The sequence below is a fragment of the Perognathus longimembris genome, chromosome 11 (assembly GCF_023159225.1).
Source record: "Perognathus longimembris pacificus isolate PPM17 chromosome 11, ASM2315922v1, whole genome shotgun sequence".
In the NCBI taxonomy this organism is placed as follows: domain Eukaryota; kingdom Metazoa; phylum Chordata; class Mammalia; order Rodentia; family Heteromyidae; genus Perognathus; species Perognathus longimembris.
The window spans coordinates 52,913,883-52,930,847 of record NC_063171.1 but is presented as its reverse complement, the minus strand read 5'-3'; the positions used below and the strand labels follow the sequence as shown (position 1 = coordinate 52,930,847).

The 16,965-nt window shown below is 37.8% G+C and overlaps 1 protein-coding gene across 1 annotated transcript in view; it reads left to right on the top strand.

The window, feature by feature from the left end:
* Positions 1-16,965, top strand: part of Ppp2r5a (protein phosphatase 2 regulatory subunit B'alpha) — a 55,803-nt gene that overhangs the window by 21,877 nt on the left and 16,961 nt on the right. Inside the window, exons 2-3 of the mRNA XM_048356747.1 lie at positions 7,326-7,522; positions 10,087-10,188. Coding sequence (XP_048212704.1) covers positions 7,326-7,522; positions 10,087-10,188 — 299 coding nt within the window. The remainder of the gene's footprint in view (positions 1-7,325; positions 7,523-10,086; positions 10,189-16,965) is intronic.

Genomic DNA, 16,965 nt, shown 5'->3' with positions numbered 1-16,965 from the left:
ATATATAAGCAGTCTACAAGTGCACATCAGCATGTTTCTTTTCTTTTCTTTTTTGGCCAGTCCTGGGCCTTGGACTCAGGGCCTGAGCACTGTCCCTGGCTTCTTTTTGCTCAAGGCTGCTAGCACTCTGCCACTTGAGCCACAGCGCCACTTCTGGCCATTTTCTGTATATGTGGTGCTGGGGAATTGAACCTGGGGCCTCATGTATACGAGGCAAGCACTCTTGCCACTAGGCCATATCCCCAGCCCTCCAGTTGAATTTTAAAGAACAACTCTTCTAGTTTCATCAAAACATTTTATTAAGAATTTGATCCAAACTGCATTCTTGCATGAGTTCATTGGGGAAGATGTTGATTCTTATTATCCATAAATATGATAAATCTTGATTTATATCTTTATTTCATGAAAGTTTTACAGTTTTCATAAAAGGTTTGTCTTTTATTAGATCTCTTAGATTCTTGCCCTTGAAATCTAGTCACAATATCTATGAAGAATTTTAGGCCACATGGCGAGGCCACATATGGGAGTTTGGGTACTGTCCTCATCTAGTCCTTGGGCTAACAGCTAGTCAACAACTAGACATACAAGTGATTTAGGTAGGCTTCACAGGAGCCAGTAGCTAAGTTTAGACATTATGGAGTAAAGATACACAGTTCTTGCTATGTCCTGAATCATCCAAACAAGAACAATAATTATTTTATGTCACTGAATTTTTAGAGTAATTTACTAAGCAGCAGAAAATGTATATACCAGCATCAATCTGATTGTGATTTGGCTTCTGTAGATCTACCTATAGGAACCACATAATCAGAACATTTGTTTATATACTAGTTTTATACTAATTAGTTTTTAGGGGAAGTTTTTCCTCATCCTAAATTAATAAATTATATTTACTGTTTATTTCTGAGACAGGGTTGCTTTATAACCTAAGCTGTCTTGAACTTAGATTTCTCCTGCCAATAGGCTCCTAAGTGCTGAGATTACAATTGTGCCACAATGCCCAGCTTACATTGGTATTTGTTATCACTTAATGCACTTATATAATTTTTAAGATGTATCTGAGTGCATAAAGTAGAATAGATTCTGACATTGGAAATTCATCACAAACACCAGGCTTCTTGGGCAAGTAACTTTATTCTCTATTGAGAATGAACTAACATGTGGAGAAAACGAGTTTTCATTCCATGACATTTCTATAGTTAGATCTTTGGCAAGTAACTTTATTCTCTATTGTGGAGGAACTAATGTGGAGAAAATGAGTTTTCATTCCATGACATTTCTATAGTTAGAGTAGCTGCCATTGTCTGAGTGGAAAGATCTAATCTTGTCTTGAAGACCTCCTAATTTGGTAATATCCTCTTCATAAATAGGATTCATAAACTAACATCAAAGAATATAATATAAACACCAGGCATGACAGTATGACTAGGAATTTGAGGCCAGCCTGGACTACATAGAAAGAGCCTGTAAATAAATAGACAAATGAGTGAGTGAATGTATGACTAAGTAAAATTTCTATGCAAGATTTTCATGAAGTTTTCTATTTTACTTCAAAAAAAATCTTCAAGTTTGCTATCAAGGGAGTCAATATAATCCAGCATGTTATATATAGTGTTCCTTCCTTATGCTTGGGGGTAAATTCTAAGGCACCCCAACCCAATGAAATATGACAATACAAATAGTGCCAAGCCCTACACATATACATGTATAGGTATATGTGCGTATATATATATATATGGTGTTTTTTCTTATATATTTTATATATACTGAAAAGCTTTTAATCTTTTCAAATAGACATCTAAATTTTCAGTGATGTGCTAAATCATTAGAGTCATTTTTTCCTGTTTATTTGGGTTTTTTTTACTTGTTATAGGCTTTCCTTGAATGTCCTTTTTGGTCCTTTATTTTTATTAATATGTATGAATGAACAAAAGAAACATTTTAGGAATTGGATGGGACTATTGACTGGTTTTACTTAGAGTAATTGTGTATGGAACTAGTTAAAAGTTGGAATGCATGAATCTTTCCCTGGGACTGTTCTGTTTCTTTATAGAGAACCCTCCACCTTTTTTTTTTTTTTCAGTCTGGGACATGAATGCATGACTCCCTCCTGGAATGGGCTGGTAGATTATTGGGCACTGCTGACTTCTATTTAATTCCACTGTTTCAGCATGCTTTAATTACCTCCTTTGTTTTACTAGATAGTTTTTTTTTTTTTTTTTGGCCAGTCCTGGGCCTTGGACTCAGGGCCTGAGCACTGTCCCTGGCTTCTTTCTGCTCAAGGCTAACACTCTGCCACTTGAGCCACAGCGCCGCTTCTGGCCGTTTTCTGTATATGTGGTGCTGGGGAATCGAACCTAGGGCCTCGTGTATCCGAGGCAGGCACTCTTGCCACTAGGCTATATCCCCAGCCCTACTAGATAGTTCTTAATCTTAAACTAATTGGAGTTCTGTGAGACCTTCTATCTCCTTTGTGACTATCTGCTTTGTGACTTCTATCCAGGTTTTGTCAATTACTTCCTACTTTGATTTTTCCAGAAAATGGTTGGAAATGTCCTACCTAAGGGCCTGTTTTTATCTTCCTTTTTTCTTGTCTATTGTCATTCTAGAGGGATTGAGAAGAAATAAAATGGCCATTCTTTTTTTTAATTTAAATTTATTCACTTTATTTTATTTATTCTTTTTTTTTTTTTTTTTTGGCCAGTCCTGGGGCTTGGACTCAGGGCCTGAGCACTGTCCCTGGCTTCTTTTTGCTCAAGGCTAGCACTCTGCCACTTGAGCCACAGCACCACTTTTGGCCATTCTCTGTGTATGTGGTGCTGGGGAATTAAACCCAGGGCCTCATGTATACGAGGCAAGCACTCTTGCCACTAGGCTAAAATGGCCATTCTTAATTAATATGCACTGTGAATATTATGTGGGTAAGAATGTAGAATACATCATTTAGATGACGGTAAAGAATGCAGGCTGGGCCAGGCACAAGTGGCTCATGCTTATAATCCAGATCTGAGGATCACAATTTGAAGCCAGTGGTTTGAAGCCAGCCAGGGCAGAAAAATTCCCGTAAAACTCTTAAATTTCCAATTAACCATCAAAACCTGAAAGTGGGGCTGTGGCTCAAAGTAGTAGAGTGCTAGCCTTGAGCAAAAGAGCTCAGGGACAGCGCCCCAGGCCTTGAGTTCAAGCCCCATAATCAGAAAACAAAATGCAGCCTGGCATGCAACTTTTTTTTTTGGGGTGGGGGGGGATGTGAGGGGTGCTGGTCTTGATAATTGAACTCAGTGACTGAGCCTTGTACCTGAGCGTTTTTTGCTCAAGGTTCATATCTACTATTTTGCCAGAGCTCCACTTCTGGCTTTTTTTGGTGGTTACTTGGAGATGAGAGTTTCATGGACTTTTCTATCCAGGCTGGCTTTGAACTGTAATCCTTGTATCTGAGTCTCTTGAGTAGTTAGGATTAAAGGTACCTAGCTGCAATGTAGCTTTTAAAGAACTTTGGATATTTTAAAGATAGTACTGTCATTCTCCTTATGTTCTAGGGTGTTGGAATCTATATATATGCTTTATGACCTTAGGCATGCTATATAGTGTGGAATCTTATAGTATTTCTTTTTACTTTTTATGGTGCTGAGGATGGAACTCAGGTCCTCACACATGCTAGGTCAACACTATACCAATATATGCCTAGCCCTCAATCTTATGAATTTTGTATGCGGTAAAGCAGTGTCTACAAGCTATGCATACTTTATAAGTGAGTATTTATGCACACTTCTGTAAAATAATACCTCTGTATGCAGTGTACTCTGGTTTAACTAGTTGTGATCCACTAATAGGATCTTAAAGTATAAGTCACATACAGCTTCAGGGTGTTATCTTTTCCCCAGTTATGGGGGGAGCAGATACTAAAAACTTAAGAATTTAGGAGACTTGGAGAGTTTTAAGAGATGTGTTAATAATCCCCCTCATTTCCCTAGAGTTGTCTGGCTCCTCCTCTACTTGACCCTATGCAGGGATTTTTTTTATGGTGATGCAACCTCTTTAGTGAGATCAAATTGTAGTCGTAATAAGAATGGTAAGTAGCTAAATATATTCTTAAAACACATCTTCCAGCCAAGTTTAAATTAATTACGTATTTGTAAAAGTCAAGAACATCTGTTTTTCTTTTGAGACGATTCCTTGATTGTGCCTTTCATGAAGCTTTCTTATTGGGATTTTGTAGATGATTGCTTCTAATAAGTCCTCAGCTCTAATGTTGTTATTGAAGAAATGAATTGATATTGCAGGTCATTATGTAATATTCTTAAGCTTGTGATCAAGTTTCCTAAGGCAACATAAAAATAAGAAATTTAAAATTGTTGAATGTGATACACTCATGGTAGTTAGTGGTTTGAATTGCTCTTTTGGTAATTAGTGAGATAAAAATAAACTCACAAGTTTATGTGTAGGAGTGAGGTTTTTTCCTTCGAGTTAAATGGAATTCACTGTATCTTAAATATTCATTTCGTGTATATGTTAATCACTTAAATATTTTAGACAAAAATCCATTAAAAATAGATGCCCATCGGTTAAGTAAGCCTGCAACTTACCATTGGGTTATGTTCGAACAAACTCATCTTAAGTCTAAAATACCAGTAAGTAGAAAATACATTTAATACACCTAATCTAATACAAACATAAGTGGTTAGCAACACAAACACTATATGGTATTGGTTGTTCACACTTGTGATCGCATAACTGACAAGGAACTTTGACTTTCTGCAGCTATTGCCCCAGACTTGTGAGAGGGTATGTGCCATGTCCTTCTAGGCCAAGAAAAGATCAACATTCAAAGTCATTTCTAATGAATTCATACTATTTTCTCACTGCTTTCTTATTGTATGTAGTAGTCAGGGAATGTTGTTAAGTAGTTACCTTGTCAGCATCCACAACTCTAGTTGCTGTACAATATGTGGAGTTTTTCTTGTAAACTTGTATATCTCCAAAGATGTTTTTACTTTCAAACTTTTTAAGTAAAATTCTAGTGACTTGAGATAGTATTACAGGGAGAATTCCAGGTGAAAAAGCTATGAGCATATGAGTAAAAATGAACATCATCATTGGATTGAGGATGGAAAGTGGATAATCAGTATAGATTTAGTGAAAATAGTCACCTAAAAAAAGTATGTGGCTTAGTGTAAGACATTGCCAGACAGAAACTTCTTTGAATGTGTCAGATTTTGTTTGCATTAATTCTTAGAATGGAAAAGCTGATGATAAAGTGATGATGCATGTAGATATTGTCCATGCTCCTTATACTTCACAAATAGATTTTTAGGTGTTCTTTTTCTCTCAAATTGTTACTCATGTTTAAAAATATAACCAAAGTGGTTAGACTGTTACTGTTTTATTCATGCCACTCCTGGGACTTGAACTCAGGGCTTGGGAATTTTTGAGCTTTTTTGTTCAAGGCTAGTGCCCTACCACTTGTGCCACAGCTCCACTTTCAGCTTTTTTGTTGTTAGTTGGAGTTTCATGGACTTTTCTGCCCAGGTTGGCTTTGTACTGCAGTCCTCAGATCTCAGCCTTCTGAGTAGCTAGGATTATGGGTATGAACCATGGAACCTAGCTTAGACTGATAATTTTCCCAGCTGCTTAAGAATATTTTCTGCCTTTTCTCTTATGAGAAAATCTAGTGGTACTGTTTCAGAAAATTACCTAAGAGTTGGAACATAATAAACATCTATAAGCACAAAATATTCCATATTTTAATGACAAAAATCTTTTTTTTCCTTCTAGGATAACTGCTATACAAATGTTTTTGACCCACATAAAAATGTTCCATGTCTTAAATCTATAAGTAGAAAATCAATAAGTAGAAAATGATGTAGCTTCCTCTCCTGTCTCTCATTTAACCTTTTGCAATCTGGTCCACAATTCACACCTGCTTTACCTGAGCTACCAAGAAACTTAGTGCAAAGAATGTTTTTAGATGAAGCACTCACATATCGTGTAATAGCTATATATGTGTGTATATACATATACACATATCCATACACAGGAGATGGCAGTACCCTTTGTATTTTGATAACATATTTTATGTTTTTTTTTTTTTTTTTTTTTTTTTTGGCCAGTCCTGGGCCTTGGACTCAGGGCCTGAGCACTGTCCCTGGCTTCTTTTTGCTCAAGGCTAGCACTCTGCCACTTGAGCCACAGCGCCGCATCTGGCCGTTTTCTGTATATGTGGTGCTGGGGAATCGAACCTAGGGCCTCGTGTATCCGAGGCAGGCACTCTTGCCACTAGGCTATATCCCCAGCCCCATATTTTATGTTTTGTATCTTACTTGAAAGTAGAAAATCATCTCTAACACAATACTACAATAGAAATAGGTACCTAAAAGTCCCTTTAGGGTAAACATGGATTCCCCACTAGTATTATCCTCAATGCCCTAGGAAAACTTACACTGGAAGGGACCTACACTGAAACAAAAACAAAAATGGGTAAAGGTTCTCTAGAATGTGGGAAGATGGGCATTCCAGGCAGAGGTAGCACTATGCAGTGTTCAGGGAACCACAGGGAGGGTGTAGTTTCCCTTGAGTTAAATGGATTCGCTGTATCTTAAATGTTCATTTCACATATGCATTAGTTACTTAAATATTTTAAACAAAATTAGTGTCCATAAAAATAAGGGCTTGCCACGAAGCGTGATAGTAGGCCATTGCATTTGTAGACAGAGGAGTTTGAACTTCATCCTATTTAATTATTGAAGATAATCAACAAGTACATATTAAACATGATCATACTGATTTTAATTTTAACAGGATTTTAGCTTTTTAAGTAATATGGAAGATAAGTCAGTAGTGGTAGTGAAACTGAGAAGGAGGAACAATGAAGATGCCATTGCTTATTTTGTTTTGTTTGCCTGTCCTGGGGCTTGAACTTAGGGCCTGAGCACTGTCCCTGGCTTCTTTTTGCTCTCCCCCTTGAGCCACAGCACCTCTTCCAACTTTTTCTGTTTATGTGGTGCTGAGGAACCAAACTTCATGCATGCTAGACGTGCACTCTACCACTAAGCCACATTCCCAGCCCAAGGATGCCACTGCTTTAGTCTAGGCAAGGAACTGAAATGTTGGTGGAAATGACAAGGAAAGTTTAAGAAATCAATCATTTAAAATTATGTGAGCAATGAGAAGAATCCAATAAAAATTCTTAGATGATAGGGTTTGATGGGTGAATTGGTCATAAGTTATTGAGAGATTTTTGTTTGTGGCTGTCTTGCAAAATAAATAAATCTATAATGGTAAACTTTGTGTGCCATTTCTAAGTTTTTTACTGTTTTTATTTACAGATGCCACTTCAAATGAACAACAAGAGCTTTTCTGTCAGAAGTTGCAACAGTGTTGTATACTGTTTGATTTCATGGACTCTGTTTCAGACTTGAAGAGCAAAGAAATTAAAAGAGCAACATTGAATGAACTGGTTGAGTACGTTTCAACTAATCGTGGTGTAATTGTTGAATCAGCGTATTCTGATATAGTAAAAATGGTAAGCCTCTGGACATGCAGTCCTCAGATTTATATAAATTTAAAGTAAGATCTGAGGTGTAATTATAGAGTTGACACTGATATAAAATAAATGTGCAATAATTAACATACTCAAAAAAGAATCATCCATTTCACTGATGCTGTTGTTTCTTTATGGGAATTTAGTAGCCACAGTGGTAGGTGGCTGCCGTTTTTTCAATTTACTAACATTTTGAAAAACTTTATTTTATTGTAAAGGCTATGTACATAGGGGTTATAGTTACATAAGTAAAGTCATGAGGAAATGCTGGTTGAACAGAGTTACCCTCTCCCTCGTTTTCTCCCACTTTCCCTTCCCCCAACTCCTCTCTCCCTCCAGATTGTAAAGTTCATTACCAATATAATGTCTTGCCATATTTTTTAAGCAGATTTTTTTTTCCTTCTGTGCCAGTCCTGGGACTTGAACTTAGGGCCTGGGTGCTGTCTCTGAGCTTTTTTGCTCAAGGTTAGTTCTCTACCACTTGAGCCATTCCTCCACTTCCATGACTACCATATTGGATAGTTCAGATGTAAAACTTAGTTGTTGAGAAATGTATAGGCTCAGTATTATTCAGATTGATAGATAGATCATAAGGGTGAATAGTCACTGAGAGAGAATTTTGTAATGAGAAGACTAGTGAAAAGCTCTGGAGAGCTCCACATCTGTGTGCTGGGTAAAGAGAGTCAGGTTTGAAAGGAATCCTGGAGGCTAGGAATATGGCCTAGTGGTAGAGTGCTTGCCTCGTATACATGAAGCCCTGGGTTCAATTCCTCAGCACCACATATATAGAAAAAGCCAGAAGTGGCGCTGTGGCTCAAGTGGTAGAGTGTTAGGATTGAGCAAAAAGAAGACAGGAACAGTGCTCAGGCCCTAAGTTCAAGCCCCAAGACGGGAGAAAAAAGAAAGAAAGGAATCCTATTTTTTTGTTGTTGTTGAAACTTGTTACATCCAGGTAAGTTTGTTGGTGCCTATGAAGTTAACTTATTGATAACAGTTATGAAGTATTGTTCTCTTTTCAAGTTCTGCTTATATTCTTCTGCTTCTGTTTATGATATTGAGAAGTTGATGTTCAAACTGCTGATCAATTACTGACTTTGAGTTCTAACTAATGAAATTCTAGGTTTATTATTTTGTGTGAATTAGGACTATGGTAATAGTATTAGCAATTATTTGCCTACCCCAAAGACCATTTCATAAGAATAGTTGGAAACTTGTTTGTACTATCAAATATTATTTATCTTACTCTCTGTTCTTCAAATAGTTTGCCTCAAATCTCTCAGACTTAAAGTATTTGGTCTGTCATTCTGTTCATTTTTAAAGGAATTGTGGGTTGGAGCTACACACCATGGTTCATGCCTGTAGTCCTAGCTACTCAGGATCACCATTCAAAGCCAACCCAAGCAGGAAAGTCTATGAGACTCTGATGTTCAGTTGGTGGTTATCTAGTTAACTACCAAAAAGCCAAAAGTAGAGCTGTCACTCAAGTGGTAGAGTGCTAGCCATGAGCAAAAAAGCTCAGGGACAGCACCCAGGCCCTGAAGTCCCAGGCACTGCCCATATGCACTTGCGTGCGCGCACACGTGCACATACACACACAATATTGTGGCTCAAGACTATATCTTTGTTGGAAAGAAAGAATGTATGATTACCTTAGTGCTAAAGCAAATGAAGCAAAGCATGGCATAAATACTATTTCATTGGATCTGAGATGAAGAATCTCAAAGCAGTTCCTGATTTCAGAGAAATCAGGAAATACCTTTGCATAGTCTTAGAGTAGGTGAAAAATATGCAAGATTGAATCATCATGAAGTGTTTAAACTGTATGTGTAATAGTAGTGAAGGCATTCTACACCTCTTCCATAGTGTACTATGTATGTAGAATGGAGATATTTTACTTTTTCTGTTTATAGGTATAGAATGTGATGGGTATTGGAGGAGGTGTGGAAAGATACAAAGAATCAAGTTAGAAATAGTTAATGTTAGTCATTCTGCCCCTTTTCTGTCCAAGTTCTCCCTCTTCTCTTCTCATATATATATATATTTGGGGGGGGGGGGCAGTCCTGGGCCTTGGACTCAGGGCCTGAGCACTGTCCCTGGCTTCTTTCTGCTCAAGGTTAGCACTCTACCACTTGAGCCACAGCAACACTTCTGGCTTTTTTCTATATATGTGGTGCTGAGGAATCGAACCCAGGGCTTCATGCATGAAAGGCAAGCACTCTACCACTAGGCCATATTCCCAGCCCTCCCCTTTTTTAACATTAAGCAAAACTTGGAAAGAATAACTGATAAATTAAGGAAGAATCTAGAGGTGATCTGTAATCTTCAGTAGTTTGAGGGCTAAGGAAGTGAGAATTACTGGAGAGAGAAGAAAGAAACAAATGCCTGCCACTATCCTATCTTAATGAAATTTACGTTTTTTAGCTAAATTTATAGCCACAACTTAACCTTGTTTCTTAAGTAAAATGATCTTAAAGACACTTTATTTTCCATTGTTAAATTCAGTTACACAACAGAGAACACGAATCTGAATTTACTTTTCTTTACAGATCAGTGCTAACATCTTCCGTACTCTTCCTCCAAGTGATAACCCAGATTTTGATCCAGAAGAGGATGAACCCACACTTGAGGCCTCTTGGCCTCACATACAAGTATGGAACCTAAGCATGTTCGCATTGCAGTATTCTGTTGACTCTGAGTTTCTGTGTATTTAACTTTTAGTGTATTTTCTTAATATTTTTCCCTAAATTGTTATTTATTGTTTTATTATGACAAAATGCACTTATTAATTGGCTATTTAAACCATTTTAAAGTGTATAATTCAGTGACATTAAGTACATTCACAATGCTGTATAACCATCATCACAGTTTGGTTCTAGAACTTTTTATCACCCCAAATGAAAACACCTTTGTAATTAGCACTCACGCCTCATTGCTCCATCTTCTGGGCCTGTAACTAGCACTAATTTTCTTTCTGTTTCTGTTGTTTTTCTTTCCTATTCTGGATATTTCACATAAATGACAATTTGTGATCTTTCATACCTGAGTTGCTTTACTTACCCTAATATATTCAAACTTGGTCCATGTTGTAGCATGAGTCAGTAATTCCTTTTCTTTTTATGAGTGAATACTATTATGTTTTATGGGTATTATACTGTTTTTAGTCACGTGTTATTCAACATTTGACTTATTTCTACCTTTTGGCTATTGTGATCTAGGTCTGTTATGAACATTCAAGTAGAAGTTTTTGAACATTCGTTTCCCATAAATTATGATATGTTGTTTTTGCTTCTCTAAAAATACTTTGTAATATTCTTGACAATAAAGAAATATATAAATTAAAATATTTTCTAATATCCATTAGTTATGTAGGCATATGTTGTTTAATTCTACCTATTTATGACTCTCAAATTCTCTTGCATTACTAGTTCCTAATTTTATTTTGTTGTTTGGAGGATATATTTTATGTGATTCTAGTGCTTTTAAATTTTAGGGCCTAGTATACTCTATTCTGGAGAATGTTGCCTGCGTGCTTGAGAAGAATGTGTGTTCTGTCCTTGAGTGGGGTATTCTGTAACAATTTGTTAGGCATAGTTGGTTTATAGGGTTCAAGTGTTCTGTTACCTTGTTAATCTCCGTCCTGCTTAAAGTGAGATATTGAAGTCTCTAGCTATTATTGTTGAATTGTCCTTTTCTTTCTGTTTTTCTGTATTTTTTTCTTGTTTGCTTTTGACACTGTCTTGCTAGTGGCCTTTGCCTTTGTAGGATATCATATAAATTATATCTTTGTACATCATATGCCCACCATCTGTCTTGCAATTAATTGCTTTGTGCGGTTGAGGAAGAGTTACAAATAACTGCGCTTGGTTGTTATATACTCTCTGCTGAGGACTGAACTCAGGGTCTCACACATGCTAGGCAGGCACTCTGCCATCAAGACACATCCCCAGCAGTAACAGTATTCATACCATCTTTTATATTCATCTATATAGTCACATTTACATGGAATCTTTATTTCTCTCAATGGATTTGAGATACTGGATGGTATCCTTTATTTCAGGCTGAAGCAATTCCTTTAGTTTTTCTTGTAGGACAGAACTGCTAGTGATACGTAATCTGTGGTTATCTAGGAAGGTCTTAATTTCTCCATCCCTCCACCCCCCATGTTTTCCCTGAGCACTCTACCACTTTTAGCCACAGCTCCACTTCCAGTTTTCTGGTGGTTAGCTGGAGATAAGAATCTCATGTACTTTCCTGCCCAGGATGACTTTGAACTGTGATCTTCATATCTCAGCTCCTGAATAACTAGGATTACAGGTGTGAGCCACCAGCACCTGACATCTTTTATAGGAGAGCAAGTTCACTGAAGTGCTTTCTTGGCCACTCCATCTCTGGAACACATCTTCTTGCTTGTTGGGTTTTAATTTTGCAAAAATTAAAAGCAAGAGAAAGAAATCTACATTCTATACAACTTAGGATACTTTAGGCAATAGTCTGCCACATTGTTTTTTAATTTATTCATTCTGTCTAGCACCTACAGATCCACATAAAATGGAAGAGTTGGATTAGTGAATGCTGAAAACAATTTTAAGGCTTACCAGCACATTAGAGTTTACAGAATTAGAAAATCTGAAATAGTAAATTATTTTTATAGAACTGTATACAGGTTCAGTTGACATTTTGTGCCATAGTTGGTATAAAATTAGAGATACTATATTTAACCATGTAAAGGTTTTCAGAGCATGAAATTCTCATTAGCTGATGTGACTTGTCAATCAAACGTAGTTAGATAGAACGAAGAAGACTCCATACCATTTTTGAAAATAAATACATTTTTCCATTAGGATATTTTTATATGCTCATGGAAACTAACGGTGGAAAGTCAGCCAAATAAACAATATGCTTTCCATTTCTCAGTGGTATAATTTGAAGTTTTATTTAAATTCCCTGAAACAAAGTGATTAAGCATGTCTAGGAAGTGGCAGGTTGCTTCCAACTATGATTATTTAAACCAGGCAAAAAATTGATGAGTTCCAAGATAGTCTTGAAATTCTGGGCTCAAATGATCCTTCTGCCTCAGTCTCCCATGTAGCTGGAACCACAGGTGTGTACTACCACTCTTGGCATCTTTTCAGTTCTTATGGATAAAAGAGTAGAAGAGGGGAAGGAAATCTAGGCTGGCCATATTTAACTTATCAGGTTTATCCAGAGTCTGCTTTGTTTTCAAAAGTATTACACAGGGGGGCTGGGGATATAGCCTAGTGGCAAGAGTGCCTGCCTCGGATACACGAGGCCCTAGGTTCGATTCCCCAGCACCACATATACAGAAAACGGCCAGAAGCGGCGCTGTGGCTCAAGTGGCAGAGTGCTAGCCTTGAGCGGGAAGAAGCCAGGGACAGTTCTCAGGCCCTGAGTCCAAGGCCCAGGACTGGCCAAAAAAAAAAAAAAAGTATTACACAGGGGAAAAAATAAATCCTCAGTGAACTAAAATTCTGTTTAGTATGTCCCAGGCAGTATTCTAAGCACGTAATGTAAAATATCTCATGTATACTAATCCTTACATATATTAAATCAGTTCTTAAAACACCTTCACATTAGTTTCCTGTTAAAGGTTGTGAAGTATACGATCAGCAAGGATCAAGATTCTTTGAATAGAGTCTTCTGTGTATTTGTAAATTATTGTCTTTGCTTCTCATTGTTTTCCTCTCCTGACCAAACAGTTCCAGGATTTTAGCTTTCTGTATAGGTCTTGTTTTTGGATATGGTGATCATCTGTGCCGGTTTGAGTTTACCTTCCATGTCTTTTTAGTAAAAGTCTGAGACAAGAATTTATTTTACTTTAACTACCCTTAGGCAAAACGATCAGAGCTGAGTGGTGGAGTAAGAATAGCCGCGATTCTCTGTGCTCCTCAGTTACTTTTCATCTCCAGGGTATGTTTTTCATGTACACAAGAAGGACCAGCCATGCACTGGCACACACAAAGCTTGAGCTAAAGCTCATCAATGAAAGGACTGTTCTTTGCAATACTGCTTATAAGATTCTTGGAGAATTTTTCTTCATACATAGAAACTACATAGAAACACAATTTCTTAGTGACTGGTTTTCATTCATTCAGTAAATATTTACTGAGCATCTGTTGTGTGCCAGGCATTCTAAACATGGAGTGAAGTACCGAGCCTTGCATAATCCCTAGAGAAGGAGACCTTCATACTTGACATTGTACACTTTTGTAAGAATAATCAGATTTATACACTCTGTGTCATTCTGAGTATAAGAAAAAAAATACTTCAGGTATATAGTGACATTGGGCCAGGTTAGTTTTTGAAAGTATCGTCTTATTACACAATTTGGCCTATAGATTTCTAGTGTGGTTTTTTTTTTTTCCTCCCTCCTCTTGAAATAACTAGTCAGCATATATTTAGATAACCTTTTGTTGTCATCGTCTCTTTAAGTGGTGCTGAGTTGGCTACAGGACAGCAGTTGACTGCTAATCTTTTCTGGCACTCAGTGCTCATTGTGCCAGATAAATGACATAGGTGAAAATGAGTCAAGAAATTATATGTAGTATTTGTGAATGTTTCATCTTTCAACTTTATGTATGGTTTAGAGAATTTGGTTTGGTTTTGACCTTGATGTCATGTAATTCTACCAAGGAACGTGATACCATTCTTCAAATGTAAACCTTGCACACTGTATTTCTGAGGGAGAGCTTGAGAGAATAGGTAGGTTTAATATGTACCACCTAGGGATCTACAGTCTGTGAATCCATACCATCAGCCTTATCATGTGTTGTCTTCATCTCAAGAAGTCACATACCTCTTTCTTCTTGGCTTGCCCAGATTTGAAGTGAATGCAGAGTTCACATTGCGTGTTCTCTTCAAAATCTTTCCTGATGACCTTGTTCCACAGTGATAACCCTTTGCCAAATGCCTCTTGTATTCATTCCTGTGCCATAGGATTTTTTTTTTTGCCAGTTTTGGAGCTTGAACTCAGGGCCTGAGCACTGTCCCTGGCTTCTTTTTTTGCTTAAGGCTAGCAATCTACTACTTGAGCTACAGCACCACTTCTGGCTTTTTCTACCTTATTTATTTTTTAAAGAAGGTCAGAATGTGGCTTAGTGGTAGAATGCTTGCCTTGCATGTATGAAGCCCTGTTTTTTTTTTTTTTGTTTTTTTTTGGGGGGGCCAGTCCTGGGCCTTGGACTCAGGGCCTGAGCACTGTCCCTGGCTTGTTTTTGCTCAAGGCTAGCACTCTGCCACTTGAGCCACAGTGCCCCTTCTGGCCGTTTTCTATATATGTGGTGCTGGGGAATCGAACCCAGGGCTTCATGTATATGAGGCAAGCTCTCTTGCCACTAGGCCATATTCCCAGCCCTCTTCTGGCTTTTTCTATATAGGTGGTGCTGAGGAATCAAACCCAGGGCTTCATGTATACGGGGCAAGCACTGTACCACTAGGCCATATTCCCAGCCCTGCCATAGGATTTTTGTGTGTACTTTTTGTTGTTGTTCTGTATTTATTTCCTCATTAGTGAATGCACTTTTAAGAGCTGTGCAATGCCTAAAGTCTGTTCACACAATACATAGCCAAGTACTAGACACAAAAATAGGCACTGAGGCCAGGCAGAATGGCTCACACCTGTAAACCTAAGCTCTTAAGAGAAGGAAATCAGGGGGATCTTGGTTCAAGGCCAGTCCAGGCCCCCAAAAGAGAGAGAGAGAGAGAGAGAGAAACATACTGAATAAGTGATGCTGTCAACAAAATGACATTAACAGTCAGTACTTGAGACGGCACTCTTCAAAGCATGCCTTGTTTTATTTTTTGCTGTGTTCATGTTCTGAAGCAAAATTATGTATGTTGCTAGTTTATTTTAAAAAATCCATAAGTAAAAACTTATTGACATTCATACTAATTCTTGTTACATCCTTAATGTACAACAAATAAAGTTAGGCAATCTTATATGCATTGTTTCCTTTATCTAGTTGGGCAAAGATACATTAAACAAACCTAGTTTGAGGCAGGCATGGTAGTGCATACATGTAATGTCAGCACACCAGAGGCTGAGACAGGAGGATCACAAATTCATGCCAGCTTGGGCTGTCTAGTGAGACCCTGTTAGCCAGACACCAGTGGCTCACATCTATAATCCAAGCAGGAGGCTGAATTGTGATGCATCCTGTATCAGAGCCAGCCTGGACAGAGAAATCTGAGAGACTCTTCTTTTCAGTTAACCAGCAAAAAGCTAGAAGTGGAGCTGTGCCTCAAAAGAGCGGAAAAAGCTATGAGAACATCTTAACTCTTCAGTGCACTCAAACTCCAGTACTGCATCAAAGACAAAACCAAAAACTGTATTCATTCAAATCACAAAACAGATGTCAACTTTAGCATATTATTCAACTCAAGAAGAAAAATGTGTTTTCTGTAATGAATAATAGGACTCGGGTCTATATTGCTTTTGCTCACATAGCATGTGAGCTCTCACTACCTCTTTTTTTTTTTTTTTTTGCCAGTCCTGGGCCTTGAACTCAGGGCCTGAGCACTGTCCCTAGCTCCTTTTTGCTCGAGGCTAGCACTCTGCCCCTTTAGCCACAGCGCCACTTCTGGCCGTTTTCTATATATGTGGTGCTAGGGAATCGAACCCAGGGCTTCATGTATACAAGGCAAGCACTCTTGCCACTAGGCCATATTCCTAGCCCCTCTCACTACCTCTTGTTTCATGCTTGCTAGGCAGATGCTCTACCACTTAAGCCACACTCCCCTACCCTAAACGTTACTTTTTGGTATTTTTTAAATTGTTATTATTAAGGAGTTGTAGAAAGGGGTTACAATTCTATAAGTCCGGTTATGAATGCAGTGCTTCTTGGGCAATGGCACTTCCTTTGCTTTCCTCCATCTTCCCCTTCCAGTCCCCACCCAGCGTTACCTTTAGCTGTGCTGTGTAGTGGCAGGTGTATACTTTGGTGCCACTTAGTCAATGGAAGGCCTTTTTACACTTCGCTCCGTGTGCTGTAGTGCAGACATTCCTTTCTTAGCCTTGTACTTACTTACCCAGAGTTTAGTTATTTCTTACTCACAGAGAGGGTAAGCTCCAATTTAATTTTCCACACTAGTCTTTTTTAGAAAACTTGAAATTTTTGTTTTTGTTTTTTGTTGTGAACACTGCCCCCTTGTATCTGAAGGTTCCTGACTCTGTTAAGGAGCCCTAGAGGTGAAAATGAGGTAAGTTGGTAGTCCACTGGGACACAGTTCCCGTGAGGATCAAAGCAGTTCATCTTAAATTTCATACTCTCTTGACATTCTCACTGTTTCTAGCTTTTATGCAATTTAACATCTTTCAACAATAATGTAAAGCAATAAATAAATTTTAAAATGTATTGGCTTAAGGACCAAACTATATAGTTTTTTTAATGTATTATAAAGAAATTCAT